This window comes from Dermacentor albipictus, chromosome 2, assembly GCF_038994185.2.
Source record: "Dermacentor albipictus isolate Rhodes 1998 colony chromosome 2, USDA_Dalb.pri_finalv2, whole genome shotgun sequence".
Classification (NCBI taxonomy): Eukaryota; Metazoa; Arthropoda; class Arachnida; order Ixodida; family Ixodidae; genus Dermacentor; species Dermacentor albipictus.
The window spans coordinates 1427985-1452301 of NC_091822.1; the positions used below are offsets into that span (position 1 = coordinate 1427985).

At 46.8% G+C, this 24317-nt stretch overlaps 1 protein-coding gene across 2 annotated transcripts in view; it reads left to right on the top strand.

The window, feature by feature from the left end:
• The window catches only part of LOC139055847 (sedoheptulokinase-like), a 290860-nt gene extending 267762 nt beyond the window's left edge, over window positions 1-23098 (top strand). For both annotated transcript variants that reach the window (XM_070533405.1, XM_070533404.1), the window contains one exon: window positions 21656-23098. In XM_070533405.1, the coding sequence (XP_070389506.1) occupies window positions 21656-22125 (470 nt within the window). In that variant the 3' untranslated portion in view covers window positions 22126-23098. The remainder of the gene's footprint in view (window positions 1-21655) is intronic.
• The last annotated feature ends 1219 nt before the right edge of the window (window positions 23099-24317 follow it).

A 24317-nucleotide genomic window follows, 5' to 3' on the forward strand; every position in this document is an offset into this window, starting at 1 on the left:
TACCTCATAAACACTGTGCACTTTTCGAATGCCTCAGGTCCGGGAGCAAGTTCGATTATTTCACGTGTCGTGTGTTATATCGAAAAATAATTTGGAAATTTGCTTGTTGTGAATCGTTACTGTCAGATTTGGCCTAAAATTTGCCTGGCCCATCGCATCCTACCTCTATCTAATCTACACTAAATCTCTTTCTACTGGCGTGCTGCCCGAGGACTGGGAAATGGCACATGTAGTTCCGGTTCATAAGGGTGGTCCAAAAAAATACGCAAATAATTATAGGCCTATCTCTTTAACGTCCATTTCCTGTAAAATATTAGAGCATATTTTGTACAAAGAAATAATGAAACATGTATTACAACACAGATTATTAATTGATAATCAACATGGTCTTTCGCGATGGACTGTCCTGCACAACACAGCTAATTCAATACTATCGCGACTTAGTGGCTGATGTGGATGAGAACGGGCGAACAGATTGTGTCTTCTTATATTTTCAAAAGGCGTTTGACACGGTTGATCACTCATTGCTCCTTCAAAAACTTCATGAGGCAAATGGTAATCAAGAAGTGTGCGACTGGATTGTCAATTACTTGTTGCAGCGTCGGCAATGCGTAATACTGAGCGGCGCTATTTCTCCTTGGATCGAGGTCACATCGGGTATTCCTCAAGGGTCTGTTTTAGGGCCGCTATTGTTTCTAGTTTATATTAACGATATTCCTGCCGGGATGTCTTCGCGTTTACGCTTGTTTGTCGACGACTGCGTAGTGTATAGAAAAATAAAAGATGAACAGGAGTGCATCGATATGCAGGCTGATCTTACTAACATTGTCTCATGGTGTGAGAAGGGGAAAATGCAACTAAATTAAAAAAATGTGTTCATATGTCTTTCACGAAAAAAAGGAAAATAATAGAAAGCAATTCTTTTTTGAACACTGATATTATTGACCAGTAATCTATGTATAAATATTTGGGTGTGACGTTTTTAAGTGATTGTTCTTGGAACGCACATGTGAGTAATGTAGTTGCAAATGCTGCCAGAGCGCTAAATTTTATTCAGCGAAATGTGATATTTCCACCTTTTGCCCCCCAAAATACTGCTTATATTTCATTCGTTCGCCCGATCTTGGAGTACGCGTGTTATGTTTGGGACCCTCGCGGAAAAACCTTGTTCGACCAAATCGAGACAGAGCGGCAAGGTTCGGCTGTACAAGCGAGAGCTGCACTGCAATGAAAAGTGAGCTCGGATGGGAAGCGCTCTCGTCTCGCCGAAGAAAACTGCGTCTAAAATGCTATTTAGCATATATAATAACAAAACCGAAATTAATAGAGACACTTATTTTAAACCACCGCACAATGTATCTAAGAGAACAGATCATGACTTTAAAATTTGAGAATACTGAACTAGAAAGAACCTTTGCGCTAATTCATTTTTTGCCCAAACTGTAACAGAGTGGAAGTTATTATCTTGTGACCAAGTGTGCTGTGCGAATGAAATTGTGTTTTTTTCGAAGTTGTAACCCCCCTGCTCGCACGCCCCCGGGCAAAGGGCGGTATCTCTGAATAAAGAATAAATAGAAAAATAGCCTTCTACTTGACCATGTACATGCTCTCGCAGCAGCAACCACATGGATGCATTCTAACATTTGCACTGCGAGGCATTCATGTCAAATGCAGACCGGTTTTTCCTGTCGGGTAAGTGACCGTTTTCGTGGGCTGATCCAAAAGGCATTGTAGTCTAACATAGCACCTTAGATATCTAGGACTGTTTTTATAGTGCAGCTGCTATTAAGAGCTGAGATGGTCCTCAATGGAACTCAGACCAATTAGAGCGCCGATGAAACACTGTGTAATCACTTATAGCTTGACACACCTGGGGTCCTATAGCTTAAGACTATTTCAATTTGTTTTTATTGTAATCTCTGTCGTCAAATTTACGTAACCGCCGATGCAAGCATCGGGCGGTGACTATTAGCGTTGTTTGAACAGGCCTATGAGACGCTCTGCTGGTTCGTTTATTTATTTATTTAAAGATGTCCTTACAGGTATCGTATGAGGCATTGGGTAAGGGGGGCGTTACAGTAGGTTTAAAAGAGTATATCGGGCATATAACAAAACATAATAGACATAGATTAATAATAGTTACAGCTCTTTGCTTTCAAATCGAACCTCATTGCCTCACTTGATAGGTTTTTGTTATCTAATTGGCTGACCAAGTGGAGAGGGTTTGGGTGGGCCAGGCTAGCCTCGGCGACATGCCCGCTTCTTGCTTAACTTTCAGCGTTGGCAGAAAAAATCGCGCTGGCGTCGAACGGAAGGGCAAAAATGGAGCTAAAACGAATCCGCAGAAGAGAATCTGGCAGAGCGACGTCGTGTACGTGCTGAAAGGGCTCCACAGCGTTATACTGTCACACGAAAAAATAATTACACGCAAATAAAATCATTCTTCCCGGCAGCTCCGAGTGGTCCGTGATATATAGCGATCGGCGGGCAGCCATCTTCTATTAATTTCTGAACGGGATAGTTTCCGGATTTTTAGAAAAAAAAAGCAGCATTGTTCGGCACATTGTTCGGAATTGCCAGCCACGCAGTGTTGAGAGCCGGCTGCGCATTCCAGAGAAGAGGGCTCGCCAGTGTGCGCTACTCAGCTTTCCGTGGCGCTTCCGTTGAGTCGGCGTCCGTGTACGGTTACTTGTCAGAAGTGGACAGTGGAGGAGTCGTCCTGGTCAGAGTGTTGAGCCGAAACGTTTTTGATCAGGAATGGCCCGAAATGACTGAGGAATGACTGATGACTGATCATGATCATGATGACTGATGAATGACTGATCAGGAATGACTGAGCGAAAAGGCCAGCGCTTGTCGTCTGTAGCAGCGAAACGGCACCGAAACTCGCGTTGGCTGCGAGCTGCGCCCCTACGGCGTCGGGTGAGCGGAGGGGGCACTCTCGCACCCGGCACGAGTGCTCCTCCACGACGCCTCCTCGATGGCTGTGGCTTGATCACTTCGATCGAAATTTCCGCTGTCAAGCCCGGCACGACGAAAGCGGCGACTTCAAAATTACCGCGTCTTACTCGGAAGCATGCCCGTTAGATTCTACAGCAGTCGGGAAAGGTTGTTGCTGCCTTAGCGCGCCAGTTGTTGCGTGAGGGGACAGGGCATCACCGCGGCGGTGGCATGCGGCGCTGGTACCGCAGGCCGCTGCTACTTGCTGGCCCTGGAATTAAGTAGATGTGAATGCTTTTGCATTCACAACACATAAGTGCTTGTTTGTCCTCGGATGTTTCGTTGTGATTTTCGTTCCGGTTAAGCGAAAACGGTTCAGTTCCAGTTCAACTCCGGGGCAAAAATATAGCTGTTCAAACCGAATTCAACCAGTTCAAGTTCATCGCAAGCTGTACAGAATTATTACGCTTGTTATTCTTCAGGCAGCGCGTAGTTAGTACTTATAGTAACAAAATAATTAGGAACATCCGACACCAATGCTGGAATCTATGTGACGCGAAGCTTAAGTGAGAAAAAACAGAAAAAATGCGGAAAGTGGGACCACTAGCCTGCTACTCTCCTCTGCAGAGCAATGAGAAAGAGGGAAAAAGTGGTGTAAGGAGTCAATTCTGAGAATAGGCAGTGCAGGATGCATGTGCGTACGCGTTTTTGTCCAAAGAGCCCATTCACAGGCTTGAATCTAAGTGGTCGTTAAGTAAAAATTCTGAAAGAGCTTGGATGGCTCGCTTTGTTGAGCTTATGCCCGATCAAGCGCCCAGTATATATATGGTTTTCTTCAAAGTTCAGCACGCAGGACCCGACGTAACATACGCAGGAAAGAGACGACGAACTTTTTGGAAGACTTCTTTTACTTAACGTTTTCGGCTGGTGGACCAGCCTTCGTCAGAGTAAGGAGTACAGAGTACTGTACTCTGACGAAGGCTGGTCCACCAGCCGAAAACGTTAAGTGAAAGAAGTCTTCCAAAAAGTTCGTCGTCTCTTTCCTGCGTATATATATATATATATATATATATATATATATATATATATATATATATATATATATACATATATATATATATATATATATATATATATATATATATATATATATATATATATATATATATATATATATATATATATATTTATATATATATAAGCTTCTTTAACGGCCTTTGAATCGGTGCTAACGAAGAGGTCGACGCCACGCCTGCCGTTCAGAGTCATATGCCGGCAACAAGCAATAAGTATGTGCTCCATTTTCTCAGTAACATTGCACGTGTCACAATCTGGCAAGTCAACAGATCGCATGCGATGCGAATATTCTCGCGTAAAGTGTCACGACTATACTCGCGCAGGATTGCCGCACGGTCACGTTGCATGCTACACGGCGTCCGAAATGTCATATGGGGATCGAACATACAACTTTGTTGCGATGTTTTCTTATGCCCATTGTCCTGCGGTGGCTATCCGCACAGCTTCTGTGAGAAAATAAGTGCAGTCCGGCCTTTAAAAATGTCAATGTGACAAGCATGCTGTCCCATAGCGACATTGTGACTGTTGGGACAGCAAAATCATGCCAGTATATAATGTGGTGTGCTTTTTTTGAACTACAGTGTAGTGTTCGCAACGACTGAAGCCAGAAAGTAGTGATATGTTTGCCCCGTGATACTTTCACTTGTGATAGCTATAGTGAAGCGGTTGACACAAATGCGACGGGGGCACATAGCTGCCAATTAAGATTTTATCTTAACTTCCTCCGATTTAAGTGCTTATTTGAGGTGGACATGATTGTTTAGAGCTTGTTTAAGATAATGCGCTAGTGGTTTTACAATTCTTTATTTGCGTGCAGCTTAGAGCAGATCTATGCACCCCGACACGATACGTCGAAAACCGTAATTACGGTGCTGATACTTCTAAAATCGCGGGAAGAGGGTGTTTAATTAAAATGTCGTAGCATACACTCTAAAAACAGAGGGAGTTCCGGGCACTCTCTTTGAGGGTCTATCTGCTTGCCCCATATTTCACTGTCCTTTAAAGAGTAGATCGACCCTTTTTGAGAGAGAGTAGAATAACTCCTCCTGGCAGAGTTTTATTACTCCACCGCAAGCGAGTGCTAGTACTATTCCGCAGAGTGCTAATACTCTCCACACAAGGGTAGTAGTACTCCTCCAGACTGAGTGCTTCTACTCCTCGAAACCGAGTACTTCTACTCCTTCAAGCCGAGTATTTCTACTCCCCCAAACAGAGTGCTTGTATTCCAGAAGAGGGTGCTAGTACTCTTCCCAATAGTGTGAAAGCACGATGTAGTGCCCTGGTCACGTAAGAAGGGATTCGCAATACTTACATGTGCAGAATATTTTATTCCTTCATAAGCGGCTCCTGAGCCTATGCTTGATGAACTGGATGTAATCTGTAGTGGCCGAGTTACTCAAATGAAACATTTTCTTTCCTAAAAGGTCAGAATCTTCATTGATCAGTCACAAGACAAACTGAATAATAACTTGAGAAACATACTGACAAACACATAAAATGAGATTGCAATGATGCCCACGAACTTTACAACACATCTTGTATATAAATGTAAACAAGTATAAGTATAAATATAAACATAAGTATATTCTCCAAGGTTTCATCAGTTTTACTGTGTATAGATATCCTTTATTGTTAATTGGCTCCACCTTCTCAAAAATATACAATGTTAAAGTTAAACATAGAACAAACGTGTGCAAACTTACAAAGTGTTGACACTATGATCGAAGAGAAATATGCGCGACATTACGTTCCAGCAAACACATTTCTGGCACAAAATGAATGCACTTATATGGCAGAGGTTACCAGATGAGCTGCTAAGCATGGGGCTGGTAACGCAGATAAATTGTTCAAGAAACTTTTTTTGTGTGCCATATCCTATTCAGCAGCTCATTTGATAATGTCCTGTACAGCGTATGGGAGTTCCTGACTGAGAGTACAATGCATTTAGAAATGTGTTGTATATTCTCATGTGAGGCCGCAGGTCTACCTAGCTTTGCTTATATTTCACATAAAGTTATTGATGTATGGGCTGCACCCCATTGTTACTAAGAGTGTCTTGTCGTGGTTCTGCTGCAATACTCTGCCCGGTCTCAAGGCGGTACAAAGGCGTATCACATTTCTTATTCGGTTGGCCTCATCGCGAAAGTAGTTTCCTGGTGCTGTTAGGATTGTTCCGTTACTTTCTCATAAATAAATTAAATGTACAATATTATCTAGTGTGCAGCACATGAGTATAGAACTGCAAGGAGCATTGGCATTAAAATCTTGCGCATCAAATTTCTTCTCATATATGGTAGCTTTTCATTCCCATTACGGTAAGAATGCTGTATTTCTGAGGTGCAGCTTGCATAATTTCATGGTCGATTATTGTGACAAGTTGAAAATGCAATCTAACTAAAGCATACCATAGCTTCAGATGTGAACCAAAATGAGATGTGATGAATATGTTGCCTCAAAGGCGACATAAGCATAAGTACAGGCAGGGAACTGCACGAAAAAGACAAACAAAGAAGCAAATAATCAATTGGGAAAGGCACCATCCTGTTTCACATATCCCTTCCATGTACGTGGATTTTAAATGCGGCAATGCATACTTGCACAATGGACGAACTACTTGAAACCAAAGCTTTTTTCCTACTGAAGTGGCTAAAATGCGCTGAAGAAAAATTATCGCGCTTCGCAAAATCTTATATTTGTCTCAAAACAAGCACATATGTGTTAGGAAGATTAATACATTGCCTCACTGTGCACTCTATCTTAAGTCCGGAAATTTACCATGGGTAAGAATGCTTTATTTTATTTTGCCTTATAAAAGTTATGACTGCAGAAGCCATCAAATTAAGACACTTTTGCTTGATTAACACTATATGTTCACATCCGCCAATGGATGAACATGTGTTCCACTCAGATGTTCTCAGTTCTTTGCATTGAACACATTTCTGCCTCCACTGCATACTTGGTAGGCAAGAAGATTGAGTCACCCTAATCAAAATATCAAATACCTTCCAGAAGCTATCTAATGACTATTTCACAGCAGAAACCGCAGTTTTACGTTTTAAAAATAATTTTCAATTGCAAGTGATTCTGTGGCTTCTAAAAAAGATGTAAGGTGCACACCACGGTGTACACAGTTAAAGGCCTTAATTGCTCCCTGCTTTCACTTCGGGAAGCACAAGCGGTTTTAATAAACTGGTTTCGTGGAACTGAGGTTAAACAGCGCGAAAAAGACAAGGACACAAGGAAATAAATACCGAAGACAAGCGCTGACTGCCAACTGGATGTTTATTTGAAATTCACCGGGCATTTATGCCCATGCGCACACCAGTCGCAAAAACACCTAAAAATGAGCATAATCTTTCATCCAAAAATGTTATTTTTTTTCCCCGACAAGGCAAGATAGGGCGTGCTTACACATTTATCTCCCTCCTTTCTAATGTGATAAGCCTCTACTATTTCCCTTTCCCTCTTGCCTCTTCCTATGAATTTTGTCTTTTCAAATATGGGGGTGCAGTGACACTTGTTACAGTGTCCAGCTAAATGACTCTCATAGCCATTCTTTAGGTTATTACCCCCATATTTGAAAAAAAAAATCATACAGAAAGTAAAAGGTAAGAGGGAAAGGGAAATAGTAGAGGCTTATCACATTAGAAACGAAGGAGATAGATGTGTAAGCACTCCCTCTTTTGCCCTGTCGGGAAAAGAAATAGCATTTTTGGATGAAAGATCATAATGTTGCTGATTTGCAAATGTTCTTGCGACTGGTGTGCGCATGCTTATGCTCAAAAAAGGTATATATGTCTGGTGAACTTCAAAAAGACTTCCAGTTGGCAGTCAGCGCTTGTCTGTGGTATTTGTTTCCTTGTGTCCTTTCCTTGTCTTTTTCGCGTTGTTTAACCTCAGTTCTAAGTAGGAACCAACTAGCGCTCATCAAGATCTTACTAATGGTTTCGTGAGCATGCAAGTAAATGATGACGACTTCTTAAACGTGGGATACTCTGCCCCCAAAGCTTCCCCTTTCTGGAACCTAAGAGGAAGTCAAAGAGGAAGCCATACTTATAAAATTAGGTGTAAGAAATTGATCAAAGGGCAGACATGAAAATATGTCTACTTCATGTCAGTATTTAAAATACAGAATGACAGTGGTTTGTATTTGCACCCTTGCATTCACGTGCTGTTAAATTATGTAAGCACCTAACCAAGCATGAGCTGTTACTTTTTATAGTGAACAGAGGCACCCTGCTCATTGCAAGTATGTATTATGTCACTAAGCAAATATGCAATTTCATTGTATCACTATTTTTTAATCACATGCATATATCTTTGAGAGGCAAGACAAAAAGCAGTCATTTCTCACAAAACTAATCAGCTTTTTTAAAACGCATCTCTAAGTTTTCAATGACACTTGCCCCTATGTGTTTGCCTCCAGAGAGCATACTTGATCTTGAATTTCCCATCAGAGACATTGCATAAGTATGCCATGTTAAGATGACTGCCTAAAGCATGTGAGAATTTTGATCTTGGTGTGACATACTGTATTTTGAAAGTTTTGTTGACATTTAGGGTGCGATCTTGTACGCGTTCCAAAATAGAACGGAGGCGGTTCGTTCCACCAAGCCAAATACGATTTGTCAATTTGAACCGTGCCGAACGCCATGACGTCAATTGCGGCGTGATATCTGCTATCAATCATTCCTTGCCGTCTGCTATCGGACGAACGGAACGGAACATACCGCCTATTTCGTGACGTAAAGAACGAACCGCCTCCGTTCCATTTTGGAACGCGTACAAGATCGCACCTTTAGTGAAATGGCACAACCAATATACCCACATTCTAGTTTTCTCGTCCAAATATCCTGGCAATGTATTTCGATTGTTTGGCGTTCGCTCCTCTGCACTACGTGGAGTCGCGCTGGGCTGGCTCTTTGGCATCCTTGTGTCCTTGCAGCTGCCTTCTTGCGTTATATGAAGCGGGTGTCTGAAAAAATATCGTGCGCAAAAGTCAAAACGAGGACATGGTGTAAAACAACATCAAGACAGTTAACTAATAAGGTCACGGCACTAAAAGAAAATCTTAGCTCTTAATCTTCCTACTGAAATACATGCGAAACATCTAAATGACTGCAACAGTCAACTGCTAAACTAACTTAAATTTTTATATTTAAAGAAAAAAGCATCACCGGTGGGCATCACCGGTGGTTCTCGTCACAAAAAAAGATGGTTCCATTCGGTTCTGCGTCGATTATCGCCGTCTCAATAAGATAACGCGCAAGGACGTCTACCCTCTACCGCGCATTGACGACGCTCTGGATAGCTTGCAAAGCGCTAAATTCTTCTCTTCGTGGACGACGCTGAAGCATGTCGTCCACGTGCTCACTGATCACCTGACGCTCGTTGGCGGATACGCGGTACCGGCGCTGCCGCAATGGCGCGTTGGAGCCAGTGTCGATGTGGTGGCTGACGCTTGACGAGCGACACAGAGTAGGCTGAGCGACATAAAAAGAAGAGCGGAACTGGGCAAGCAGGTGAAGAAGCTGGGAGCGCTGCTGGGAAGTAAGGTCATCGGCAATGAAAGGTGTGAATAACTCAGGTGATGGCGTAGCAGAAGTGGAAAGTGCACAGAAGTCGGTGAGCTCTGCATACGAAGCATCCGGCACGTCGGTTATAAACATGCCATCAATAGGCTGAACATGGCCAAGTGCTTCGCCGCGAAGAGCCATCAGGGCTGTAAGAAGCGGATTGCAGACAACGATGGCGCTGAAACCGGCTGAAATGTCAAGCGCGGCGAAAGGCAGGGGAACGTCTTTGCGGGTCATGAAGAGTTCTGAAGAAGTGAAGAGGAGAGCGCCTTCAGAGACAGCGCCACACAAGACGCGAACAACGGCAGACGAGTACGGCGGTATGGCGATGTCTTCTCCAAGAACTAGCTTAGCGGGAAGAGAAGTGGCGCCGACGAGGGGCACGTCACACAGAGGCGATAATTCGACTTCAGCACGTGCACAATTGATGACGGCGTTATTTCGCGAAAGAAAGTCCCACCCAAGTATCATGTCGTGAGAACAGGACTGGAGAACCACAAACTCCACAATATAGAGAATGCCCTGAATGACAACTCTAGCTGTGCATGCTGCTGAAGGCTGAACTGGCTGGGCGCTTTCTGTGCAAAGAGAAAACCCAGAAAATGGCGTCGTAACTTTTCGTAAAGCACGAGAGAGGCGTTCGTTTAGGACAGACACGGCTGCTCCAGGATCAATTAGCACAACGGTAGGGACGCCGTCAACAGTAAGATCGACAAGGTTCGAAGGCGACAATGGAGGACTTGTAAAGATTGATGGCGTCGCAATTCTTGCCTCCTGAACTGCGGCGCTTAGTTTTCCTCTTGCGTGGGTGAAGGGCGCCGACGCATGGGGGACAACGAGCGGCGACGCGGGGAAGGCGAACGACGTGTAAGGACCGGGCGCTCGGCTGCTGGCCTGTTCGACTGCCGACTAAAATAAGTGTCGTGGAAAGGCTGCACGTTGGCGTAGGGAGGCGACTGCACAAACTCATCAGAGTGCAGCATGCGGTGGCGGCAGAGTCGTGCAACGTGGCCGGGAATACCGCAGGCATAACATATGGGCCTGTTGTCTTGCGTGCGCCAAGGATTAGTAAAGGCAGGAGCAGGTCGATGAACGGGACTATGAACGGGTGGTGGCGGCCGAGGATGTAGCGCAACGAGTGGTTGACAAGGGGGCTGCGCGGCGACGGATGCGTAAGTAAGTGGCGCGGCGGCAGGGTACTGCTGATGCTGCATTGGTAGAGCCTCAGCAACTTGGTCTTCAATAACCCGCCGGAGCGTAGGAGCGAGCTGTGTAGGAGGCTGTTGTGGCAGCGGCTGCTGTAGCTCAGCGAAGCGTACCAGAGAAAGCTGACGTACAACTTCCTCCCGCACGAAAGCTTGGATTTGTGTGAGCAAGGAGGAACGATCAGAGAAGGCTGTCATGGAAGAGAGGGCCTCGTCAGCCACTGAGTGGCGCCTAGTCAACTCGCGCTGCCTTCTCAACTCATCGTAGCTTTGGCACAAGTTTATGAGCTCTGCTACGGTGCGCGGGCTCTTGGCGATCAACATTTGGAAAATATCATCCGCAATGCCCTTCAATATGTGCTTCAATTTGTCATTTTCGGGCATAGACGCATCCACTCGTTTGCATAGGTCGAGAACCTCTTCAATATAACAGGTGAATGTTTCACCGGGTTGTTGCGCTCGCTCTCGTATCTGCTGCTCGGCGGGCAACTTGTGGACGGCAGGGCGACCGAAAACTGCAGCGAAACTGGTCTTTAACGCAGACCAGGACTGAAAGTCGGCTTCGTGATTTTTAAACCACAGGTGAGCCACTCCCGGAAGGTAGAATATGACGGCATTTAACTTGGCAGTATCGTCCCATCGATTGTGCAAGCTCACCCGTTCGTACGTGGCGAACCAGTCATTGACGTCCTGTTCATCCGTACCGCTGAAAACCGCTGTATGGCGTTGCGGGACAGCGCCAGAGCAGGCAACGGGGGGTGGCGGCGGCGTCGGCTGGGGAGAGTCAGGCATGACGGGAGGCAGAGTCCGAGATCGGAGTTCCAGGGTGAGTGAGTGAGAGACGAAACTTTGTTGTGAACGCCTGCAGAACGGTTAGCCTTCCCCTGTTAGGGAGGCGTTACCGTGACGCGGCCATGACGTCGTCGCGGCGTGTGGCGCCTCTACTTCGGCCGCGGCCGCACTATTCCCTTTCGTCGTCCGCGCCTGCCGCTCTTTTGGGGTGGCAGCCTCCCTCCGGTGTCGCTCTGTCGTTGCCTTTCGAGGGCCGCCGAGATCTGCTGGACGGCCTGGGTTTGTACATCTTGGTCATAGCATCTCGTTGCAGCCTCGAGCCGCGGCGGGATCGTTGTAATTGTTGCAGCTTCATGCGGATTCTTAGCACAGTCCCAAAGGATGTGAGCTGCAGTGGCTCTTTCCTTTCGGCACACACAACACAGATCACTTTCATAAACACTTGGACACACGTGCCTCATCAGCACCGGGGTGAATAACGACCCCGTTTGAAGTTGTCGGTATGAAACCGCCCCCTTACGGGTCAAGCCAGGATGAGGTGGCGGCATAGTCCTTCGCTCTAATCGGTACCATTTCACCATTTCATTGTAGGAAGTCATTTTGTCCTTGGTTTCTCACCACCACGATGGGTCGGCTGTAGTAGCAGCGGCACGGTTGGTTAGTCCTCGCGCCGCCGCGTTCGCCGTCTCGTTGTGGTTGGCGTTGCCGCGAGCCGACACATCACTGCCCATGTGGGCCGGAAACCACTTTATCACCACACACCGACTTTCACTCGCGAGATTGACCACACGCAACGCACGCGCGGCTTCACCACACACCCTTGCTCTGGCGTAATTTTATGCGAAGCATACTACTAGAGCTCAACCCAGCTCCTCAGGCGCGGCGGTGTCGCCTTCAATACCACGTGACGCCGTGACGTCACGACAGAGGAGAAACGGGGCTCCAACTCGCACCGTCGCTCGCGGCGTCGCGGCGGTATATAAGCAGCTGCGCTTGCCTCTGTTAGACACTCACGAGGTGAGATGCCTCCTGGAGACAGAGCTGCTCGTTGGAATGAGAAGCGAAGGTTGCGGCGTGCTACAGAGACTGTTTCTAGGTGGCTTTGCTACGGCGCAGTGACTACGCGCCCCGCATCGGACGCGGTGAGCGTCGAGCAACGCAGCGTTCGGCGCGACAACGAAATGTGCGCCTGAGCAAGCGCCGCACGCCTGAGCCGACGCCGACGACACCGGCTTTTCTGCGACACGAGCTCCTTAACGCTGTCGCGTTAAAATAAGGCTAGTATGCTTCGCATCCTGGGCTTAACCTTAGCTAAGCCACAGCCATTGTTTCACTGCCGTCCTAGAATCACAGAGCACAGTCGTGCACTCGGGGTCGGCGATGGCCAAAGCAATGGCCACCTCCTCGGCTTGATGCGCCCCCGAGTCCGCACACTCGCCGCTGTTCTCGTTGCACCTGTAGATGCCCCGACGACTGCAGCGACGAATGCCTTTCTGTCATGTGGATACTCTGCCGCGTCCACAAACACGGCACCCCTGTCTTTGGCATGGAGATCGATGAGCGCCTTGGCCCTCGCCGCCCGCCGCTCTTTGTGGAACTCAGGGTTCATATTTTTTGGCACCGGACAAAAACGGGCAAGACAATAACGGACAAGAACGGGCAGACAAGTACTGCGTGACCTAGGGCTGGGACTAAAGGACAGGGGACCCGAAAATACACAAGTGCCTGTACCGGACGCAATTAGTTCCAGGGTGTAGATGTTCTTGAGTTTACCCCGCACCTCCACCAATTGTAATGGGTGCACTGAACAGTTCCGAGGGTAGCGTCTCTTCGTAACCGAGGAGGCAGGCGACGCAGAACAGGAACAGCTGGTTGCCTGAACGGCTCACACTCGTGCCAAGCACTGGCGATCGGGCTGGCCCACTGGTTGCGCAGCAGGCATGGAAGAGACGATCTGGCTGGCCTTGTTCTTGTGCTCTTCTTCTTCATTACAGAATGATCAACAGATCATCCTCGTTCAGCACCAATGTTACAATAGTCCTACTAGTACAGTAAACTCTCAGTTGTACGAACGTCGATTTATCGAATATTTCAGAATAACGAACTTTTTAAAAATCCCCGGCAGTTTTCGTATAGATTCTATGCAAAAATGTTTCACTTAAACGAATTTCGGAACAATCAATATTTCAGTTTAACGAAGTTTTGCGCCCTGCACTGCAGGCGCAACCGATGCCCGCCCTCATCAAACCGCCGCTCCAGCCGCAATGTAACGTCGCTGGCGCTACAGCGCCCTTGGGGCAAAGCGGCGGCGCGGAATACGAACGGCAACGAGGCATGGCCTCCGAGATCGCCCGTTCAAAACGAGCAATCATGTAATCTCGGAGGCCATGAACAAGGTAACATCGCTGGCGCTTACAACGCCGCCAGAGCAAAGCGGGGATCTATCACACGACAAAGCACGTGGTGTGTGATTTTCTGGAGAATCTGGAGATTGTTTCCAATGTTCGTCCTGAAGAAGAAGAGTGCGACGAAGAAGAGGCAACTGCCGAGCCAGTTTGAAGCCCTATATCTCTAGCTGACTGTTGAGCTGACTGTTGACTCCGGTTTGCTGTTGAGACTGTCTCAACAGCAAGCTGTGCCAGAAGAATTGTACAAAAACATTGACTCTTTGGACAGTTTTGTTACTTCCTGTGCATTAAAAGTACAAGTGCAGAAGAAGATTACAGATTTTTTTCTAAGTGAGAAAGGCAGCATTATAACTGCTATGAACCTTGTGCGTGTTGATATGTACTAATTCCATTTCACACATTCCTAACACTATGGATGCCATGTCTTTTGCTCCATGAATTGCACGTCAAACTTTTGACTCTGCATGCCATGTCTCATGTTGGTCTAGTGAATATTCAGTTTAGTGAACTTTCAGTTAAAGGGACCCTGAAACGCTTTTGACGATTTTCTACAAACGTATTGAGTCGTTAGAGTAGGTCCTTCTGATCATTAATTGACACATCTAAGTGCTCTGCGTAAAGCGTGTAATTTATTATAAGGTTTTAAAAATGCACATCGCTGCCGATCGCAGCGCACTGCTCGGCGGAATTTTAAGCCGCCCCTACCCATATGACCGAAATAAACCATATGACGTCAGTGGGCCGAGCTATCCGATTGGCTGACCAGGGCGCGTGATCGATAATTTTTCCAACTTTATGGTAAACAAATGATCCTCGTAATAGTTGGAATGTTAGTTAATTTGTTTTTATAAAGAGAAAGTAGCAGAAAGAGAATGCACAAGAACAATTTTTCAGTATACTTAAGCACTTCCGGCACACAGCAAGTGTCGTCTGCTTGTGTTACAACGTACTCCATTTTGACGAGAGCTCCGCGGTCAGAGTTGGTCTCAGTCTTTTCGCGAGCACTATGATTCGACTTAGTTGCCTTGTGGACTGCAAACGTAGCGACTGGCAATATGTCAAGCTGTGACATCGTGTCCCTCTGCAGGGCAGCGTACGAGCGAACTGGCTGCTGCGCATCGGACTGCCGCTATCCGATCGGCGCCAGGATTTGTACGTTTATGGCCGTCACTTTACACCGGAAGATTACTAACGCACTAGCGTTTCGCGAGTCCCGTATTAGGGCAAACGTAAGCGCAAGGGGACAGGGTCTGGCAGCTTGACTGTGCCGTAACGGGATGAGCCGAGATGAGCAGAAGGGCAAAGGTGAATGGTCTGCATGGTGCAGCCACCTGGTGGCATAGAGCTCAATCAACACAGTAGCAGCAACGAAGCCTATTCTTTTTTGCTGCTCGTGCGTATTTTTCGCAGGAGTGTAATCATCAGCACGTTGTTTTTATAAATGTTTAAAATGTTTTACACTTGGCTAGAGCAATATTAGCGCTTTGTTTGTCTGGTTAAGCGCTGCGCCAACAAGTGTCTGGACCGTGCAGACCGATCAGGCCGCTCACGTACGTCTGTGCCAAAGTTCCTTCATCAGCTTGAGTTTATGCCTCCAGTCATTTGCCGATATGACCAGCTTGCCTGTGGCTAACGGAATACCAGGCACGTTCGGCTCTACGACAGAATGCTCGCAACGCACGCTGCTCCGATAGCTCTTGCTTGGGGTCGACAGCCAAGCGGCTAGCGGAGAGGTTTCGCGCGGGCGGGGGCGGGCTTCAAAACAACCGGAAGTTGACGATGTGACGTCGCATCGTGACGCAGGACCAGTGAAGGCGGAGCTTAGCCCCGCTCGCTCGGCGAACGAGTTGAGGAGGAAAAGCATGGCTGGGGAGGAGGGTAACTTCTAATCGCTTGTAGCTCCATTAATACGTAACGCCTCACTTAAATTGTGGTGCGAATGTTCTACTTAAGCTGTACCCTACGCGTCTACAAAATTTGTCCGAACCGTTTCAGGGGCCCTTTAAGTGAACTATTTCCTCCGGTCCCTTGAAGCTCACTCAAGTGAGAGTTCACTGTAAATAGAATATTGTTCATTGTCAGATGTCATAAGGGTGTCATTAGTCTGGTGTGTCGCAAACACCACTTGTGACACACCCTGATCACGTGCCCAGTGTGCCCCCCCTCCCCCCCGTACCATTTCTGGTTGTGCCGCTGCTCAAGCCATATTTGAGGATATCCGCAAACATGATGCTCAGTAGCGATGAAAATATAGTGCTCCAGTTCAATGGATATGACTGGATGCGCGTATAAGAAGAGGCAACACGGCTTGTTATGGCAAGCTTGCCCACATTTCAATACTAACAAGAAACAGTTCACTGCGGCCTGCATCTAAGCGTACTAAAAGGCACGAAATTATTTTCATTCATGAGTTGCGCAATGGAGTTCATTTCTGACAGACTCGACTGCAGCTGCAGTTTGAAATCTAGCATTTTAGATTATTGAAGGTAAAAGTTGCAGTTAAACCACAGTTATTAGTTTATTAGACCAACTCTTGGTCGAAACGAAATTAAAGCAACGTTTTATTTTGATACTTTATTTCTCCACTAAATATATTAAAAGATTTAACACTTATGATCTTCCACGCCGTAGCAAAGTGCACACATTACGCTTGTAACTCCAGAGGAAGGGTGATTTAGCTGTTCATATGACATAACTCTGAAGCGCCAACTCATATTAGCAAATGCAGAGGCATGTCCAAAACAGTTAGCCTATGCAAAACACCCCCGCACTTGTAATTCCACACAGCAGCCGTTATATTCGATGCCGATGCATAACTCGCTGCTTGACAATTCACAGAGTTCGTACACATAAGCAACCTTTAAGATTCGCACCGTGCTCGAAAACTGCAACACAAGACATAAGATCAGGCATATAATCACACCATTTTATTACATTAGCAAAAACAGTTCAGTCTTAGGGCTAAACCCCACGAGAGCGATATTGTGCGCGACATTGACGAGCGACAAAACGGGTCGTCGCTTGAACAGATCGCTCGGTTCTGGAAATCTAGAATTCGTCGTTCATCTCCCGGAAGTGCTATGAGCGACAAGCCAATAGCGCGAAGCCTGAACTGGATGTACATCACTCAGATATTACCGATTGCCGCACGGAACCAGCAAACGATTGAATTTTTATAGGTGCAAGAATAAGAACGTAGTAGCTCTGCGGAAACCCGCAAGGTGGAGAGAAGTAATGAACAAATGGAAAATCAGACATCTACCCGTTCGTAGCAATTGCTACAAAGGAAACCCAACGGGTTCCTCGAAAGAAAAGCCTCATAGTTGAATAAAAATTGGTCCTGGTTTAGGACTCGAACCCGGAACCACCGCCTTTCCGGAGCAGCCGCTCTACCATCTGAGCTAACCAGGCGGCTAGCAGATGGCAGGGCGAAGTCGAATTTGTCGACAACACGAAGCAAAGGCAAGAGTTTGACGTAGTAGTTCTGCGGAAACCCGCAAGGTGGAGAGAAGTAATCAATAAAGGGAAAATCAGACATGACATCGACATGAACGGGTGAATCAGAATCAGACATCCACCCGTTCGTAGCAATTGCTACGAACGGGTGGATGTCTGATTTTCCCTTTATTCATTACTTCTCTCCACCTTGCCGGTTTCCGCAGAACTACTACGTCAAACTCTTGCCTTTGCTTCGTGTTGTCGACAAATTCGACTTCGCCCTGTCATCTGCTAGCCGCCTGGTTAGCTCAGATGGTAGAGCGGCTGCTCCGGAAAGCCGGTGGTCCCGGGTTCGAGTTCCGGACCAGGACGAATTTTTCTTCAACTATGAGGCTTTTCTTTCGAGGAACCCGTGTGTGTTTCCTTTGTAGCAATTGCTACGAACGGGTGGATGTCTGATTTTCCCTTTATTCAAGAATAATAACCTACTGCAGGACCTTCAGAAATATTTTATGCTGCTTTTTTACAGTAAAATACACGCACTTAAATTACTAAAGCATGCGTCACGCTAGTTTCGACGCGTATTTGAAGCCCTCATACCGGCAACACCGGGAAGACATCGCCCAAAATCGTCGCCCGCACGGAGTACGACTTGTAGGCGACGAGCGAACGCGACAGCCTTCTCCATCGCATAGCTTGTCGCCGTCGTACGCAAGGTCGCTTATATGGGGTTTATACTTTATTCAGAATAAAACATGAATTCCTCATGCGTTTTTCAGTAAGTTCAAGATAACGCGCCCAACTGACCTATTCCAGCATGCAGCTGGATGCCTGCGGCAAGGTTTCTAACTAGCACTGGCGCTGCACGTAACTTCAGTGGTCGCAGATTACCCATGGGCGAAAGACATGGTCAATCGCGCCGCTAATCTATAACGAAAAAATGCCGCCAGGAAAATGACGCCTTCTGTTATGTGACTCCTTATTTCAACAGCGTTCCGTACACAGTAGACTGCCAAAGTGAATAAATTCAGACACACAAAACGCATGCTAAGGACGCTTCGCATAGTCGGAATCATGGGCCTTTACGGACTCCTGCCTGGTCCATGTCAAGCAAAGGACCAGGCAGGATTCCGTAAATGCTACTCAACAATAGATCATATTCACACTATCAATCAGGTGATAGAGAAATGTGCGGAATATACCCAACCCTTATATATAGCTTTCATTGATTACGAGAAAGCGTTTGATTCTGTCGAAACCTCAGCAGTCATGGAGGCATTACGGAATCAGGGTGTAGACGAGCCGTATATAAAAATACTGAAAGATATCTATAGCGGCTCCACAGCCACCGTAGTCCTCCATAAAGCAAGCAACAAAATCCCAATAAAGAAAGGCGTCAGGCAGGGAGATACGATATCTCCAATGCTATTCACAGCGTGTTTACAAGAGGTATTCAGAGGGCTGGATTGGGAAGAATTAGGGATAAAAGTTAATGGAGAATACCATAGTAACTTGCGATTCGCTGATGATATTACCTTGCTTAGTAACTCAGGGGACCAATTGCAATGCATGCTCACTAACCTGGAGAGGCAAAGCAGAAGAGTGGGTCTAAAAATTAATCTGCAGAAAACTAAAGTAATGCTTAACAGTCTTGGAAGAGAACAGCAATTTACAATAGGCAGCGAGGCACTTGAAGTGGTAAGGGAATACATCTACTTAGGGCAGGTAGTGACGGCGGATCCGGATCATGAGACGGAAATAATCAGACGAATAAGAATGGGCTGGGGTGCATTTGGCAAGCATTCTCAGATAATGAACAGCAGGTTGCCATTATCCCTCAAGAGCAAAGTATATAATAGATGTGTCTTAGCAGTACTCACCTACGGGGCAGAAACCTGGAGGCTTACGAAAAGGGTTCTACTCAAATTGAGGACGACGCAACGAGCTATGGAAAGAAGAATGATAGGTGTAACGTTAAGGGATAAGAAAAGAGCAGATTGGGTGAGGGAACAAACGCGAGTTAATGACATCTTAGTTGAAATCAAGAAAAAGAAATGGGCATGGGCAGGACATGTAATGAGGAGGGAAGATAACCGATGGTCATTAAGGGTTACGGACTGGATCTCAAGGGAAGGGACGCGTAGCAGGGGGCGGCAGAAAGTTAGGTGGGCGGATGAGATTAAGAAGTTTGCAGGCACGGCATGGCCACAATTAGTAGATGACCGGGGTTGTTGGAGAAGTATGGGAGAGGCCTTTGCCCTGCAGTGGGCGTAACCAGGCTGATGATGATGATGATGATGATGATGATGATGAACAAACCATTTTAAGCGTTCTCTCGCCTCAGGCCTTATTGAACATACCATGGTTCAGGCACCGTTTGCGATTTTCAAAGCTCTTATGAGTAACGGCAAGTGATCAAATCACATATAGTTATCGCGACGACTGGTTTTTTCGATTGACATAGAGGCACAGGGTGCTAGCCTAGTCCGTTGTCAATCGCGTCGGCTAAGCGCCGCGACGACTGCCTGGCGATAGCAAGTCCCATACGCAAGATGTGCACCTAAGTTAGAATTCACTTACGTGGAAGATTGTTGTTATGTCCAACGAATGACGACGAACGACTGTCGTGTTTTCGCGACGACGCGAGATGGCTGATGCACGATCTTCCTTGAATGGCCTTGGTTGCAGCTCGCTGGACGGATCACCTTTCTCCAATGCTGTGCTTTTCCGCGATGTCGTGCGCGCGCGCGGTAAGGCAACTCCGAGTGAAAAAGTAGAGCGCTGGCTCCGCGTTCCTTTGAACTGTCGCTGCCTTTTCGCTTAGACGTAAAACAGTGTGTTCTTTGCTCAGCGTGCGTGAGTGATACATCGCCATGTTCGGGGCCAGACTCCTACAGTCGAAGCAAAAGCTTGCGCTACGTTTTGTTCTCTATTGCCCCAAGAGTAGAACGGGCATTCTATTCTCTTTCAGAAGGACAAAGTGAAAAGCACATTTCACTTTCTCCTTGCTGACAGAGTGACCAATGCATTTCACTCCACTCTACATTTTGCGAGAGTAAAACAGCGCTTTGAAGAGTAAATAGGTCCGTTCACTCCTGCGATACCCTCCCTAGTTTTTAGAGTGTAGTTGAGTTTGAAGTGCAGGCAATGTAAGGATGAAAAGCTACAGAAAAGATGGCCAACGAAAACCGAAAGCCGCTATTCTTTATTTTCAGTTTCACCTCGGAGTGCAGAAAAAAAAAGAGTAATATCGCTACGTTCCGATTGGACGGAAAATAACGTTCTTTTTTCCGGTTTTCAATTCTGTTCCAGTTCAATATCCTGATCCTACTTCTCATTTATGGTTGGCTGGCGCGACCCATAGCTTTAGCTGCACTAGCCGAAATTGGTGAGATAAAATATTCGCTAAAAATTAAATTTTGCGGTTTAACGTGCCAAAACCACTTTCTGATTATGACGCACGCCATAATGGAGGACTCCGGAAATTCTGACCACCTGGGGTTCTTTGACGTGCACCTAAATCTAAGTACACCGGTGTTTTCGCATTTCGCCCCCGCCGCAACGCAGCCGCCGTGGCCGGGATAAAAAGTATTCGTTAACAACTGAAAAACAGCATGTGGCGATTTGTGCTATAGCTATTAGCTATAGCGCACGTCTGACCTTTATTAACGACTCCACTGTTGACAGGCACTATGAGCATGCACATTGTTCGGGCAGATCGCACTGTCGCGTGTGTTAATTCGTTAATTATCAATTAATTATCAGCTATACTCGTTGCGGCATGAAAGTCATAACGATATGAAGAAACTGCAGTATAGAAAAGCGCTCTTTCCTGTCCTGCCTTTTTGTTTTACAGCGAAGCTGGTAAGGGTTAGTTTCCGGATCTTTTCCGTGTGTAGACACAAAACTCCCCATACGTGGTACGATCCCGGAGATAGGGCAATGGCGGGCCGGCCCGCGACGAAGATGAAGCAGGCGTTAAGCACTCCCCATATGTGGGCCGATCCCGAAGATAGTGCAATGCCGGGCAGACCCGCGGCGGAGGTTCGCCATTAAGGGGTACACAGCTTCGCTGGTCTTCCTTCTGCACCGAGTGGAAATATTTTTTTTTTTCAAATATTTTCGCGTCTTTTGCAACGTAATATTATTCTTGTCTGGAAACTGGGGCAGTAACCTAGGTACCCTCTTTCAGTCTAGCCCGATACTAACTATCACTCAGGTACGGGAATTCCCGAGAGCGCCATCTGGGAACGGCTTCTCGCGGCTGGAGCGGACGAACGGAGCGCCACCTCAGCCAACGCCCAGTCGGCCGACGCGACGACCCCGCCCTCACCGGACCTGGTGGTGACACCGACGGTGTTCGGCGAGCGCCACATGCCGGCCGCCCGCGGGTCCGTGTCCGGAATCGGGCCACAGTCGGCGCTCAGCCTGGGCGCGGTGCTGCGGGCCCTCTGTCAGGGCCTCGCGCGCAACCTGCACGCCATGATGCCCCGCGAGATGCTGGAACGAGCGGGCGTCCGCCGAATCGTTGGCACGGGCAAAGCCTTGACACGCAACGCGTGCCTGAAGCAAGCCGTCCACGACGTTTACGGCATTCCCCTCGAGCTGGGCGGCAAGGGCGACGCGGCGCTGGGCGCTGCGCTGGCGGTGCTCGCCCATGCAGAGCGCGGCCACGCTACTGGCACCTAATCGAGGTCGCAGGCACGAGCGGATGGCGTAGCTTTCTTGTTGCACAGGTACAGCGTTGAATGACGAATCCTCCCCGTAAAGCGCAGTTAAGACGCCCAGAACTGGTCACCGCTGTGTCGCATACGTCCTCTTTGCCTGTCGTAATGTTTCAGTCATTTCGCAGTGTACCTTCGAAATTAGCTACTGTGGCCTTCTGCGCAGTATCAGAAGGGTTACTTTTCTGCAGAGCTTATAATCCCAGTGAGGGCTTGTCGGTAGTTTTCATGGTGACTTCTGTAATAGTTATCTAAATATTACGAGAAAGTTTAGTAGGCCGGCAATCTTATTGGTGCAAAGTGAGTAGCGCTGGCGCGGTTTAAGTGTGCGTTGCGTCTAAAATTCTCCAAACGTCTGTGAGCAACGCCATATACCTGCTGCGATCAATGCTGCTCTTCATATAGATGAATTGGGGTTCTTTCTCATAGCCCTGCGGATTGATATCATTGTTAAAGTTTGGTTTCTGGCGTGCTTTAGGATAGCACATATACCTTGTTTGTGATCTGTCTGATTCTATGGAAGTAGTGTGCATGCAGGATACCCTAAGCTGCGCCGGGAGATATTTTGCTAGCCAATACATTGCCAAATTCTCTTGTCACTGAACAGTGGAAGTGTTCCAGCATCGCCGTCAATTACATCGAATGTGTCTATTGGCGTTGTGAAAACATCCATCATGTTTAAAAATATGATGAATTGATGAAATAACACAACCTTTGTGATTTGCCAGTTTGTCAATTGTGTACTTGAGGGTGGTGGTGGAGAACTGTAGCATGAGTGCATTGACAATAGGTTACGGCTCCTCAGGGTGACAAAGAAGTGAAATGAGTGCTTGGAGCTACAAAACATGTTTTCGATGTGTACGTTCATATTGGCATTGCGAGCTTGTTTTGTAACTGTCGTTTTGCCTTTCTTTGACTAGAGTATATGCGAAACCCTAGCTGTTTGACTCACATTTTGCCCCAACTTGGTTATGTTGTTTTTGAGAGAAAACTTATACTCTTCATATTGTTTTCTCGACCATTCTAGAGAAGCGCACACTTACCAAATTGCAAATTATAGGAACAAAGGTTTTGAGACGCCATGTTACCTCTATGAAATAATGCTGCTGGGAGTGAATGATGGGACAAGCAAGGCTGCTGAATGCAAAGTTACTGTGAGGCAAACGTAGGAGTGATATGTTGAACGTTCGTGTATATTTATAAATCTGTAGTGCACGAAACATGTAAGAAACACGAATAGGAACCGAAGTTGTTTCTGGGGAGCATAGTACGTGCCGCAGTTGCTGTAAAATTGGTGCTCAAGCATAATGTAAAGCGCGTGCGCCAAGTGTGTTGTATAATGATAGTTTGAGCAAGTTCTGGTGCCAAATTGATTACCTATAGGCACTGATACCTGTGTCAGTTTAAAAATTTTGTACTATTGCAGGATTGTTGTTTGGTAGTCTCATTACGTTTTTCAAAGTTATAAAAATAAATAAATCTTGTAGAATATGGTGCCAGTCGACAATCAGCGGTGCGCTGATTGTCGACTTTGTTGGCGCTGTGAAAAGAAAAGCACTGCAACGCACAAAGTACGTAACGTGCACTTGAGGTACAGAAATGACACTGCGGTTTGCCACTTCCAGCTCCTTCTTTTACCCTGATGATTACAACTTGCAGACTACACGATAGAAGCGTGGGCCTCTTGGCTAAGCATTCCTCTTGACATGCCCACAACCAAAAGTATTTCACTCAGGTATAGCGGTGTTTCGCGCAGCGCATGAATAGATTAGAGCACGGCGCTCTTTCTCTCCTGTGCTTCTCCTAAACTCATTCATGCACTGCGCAAAACACCGCTATAAACTCGTTCCAACTCGCCCAAGCTTCCACCCTTGTTCACCAAGGCTTATTTTATTCATGAATAAAGAAGGGGGTTTTGTTGCGCCAGACCATGTGTTTTGTAGTAAGGCAAACGATTTCTTATTTGGTATTTTTGTCATTTCCATCGCCGCTCTGGCACAGCGGTTAGGTGCTCCGCTGCTGAGCACGAGGTCGCGGGTGCGATTTCCGTCCACAGCGACAGCATTGCGATCGAGGCGAAACGCAGAAACGCTCGCTTACTTAGATTTAGGTACACGGCAAAGAACTCCAGGTGATCAAAATTGACGTGCGCGCATT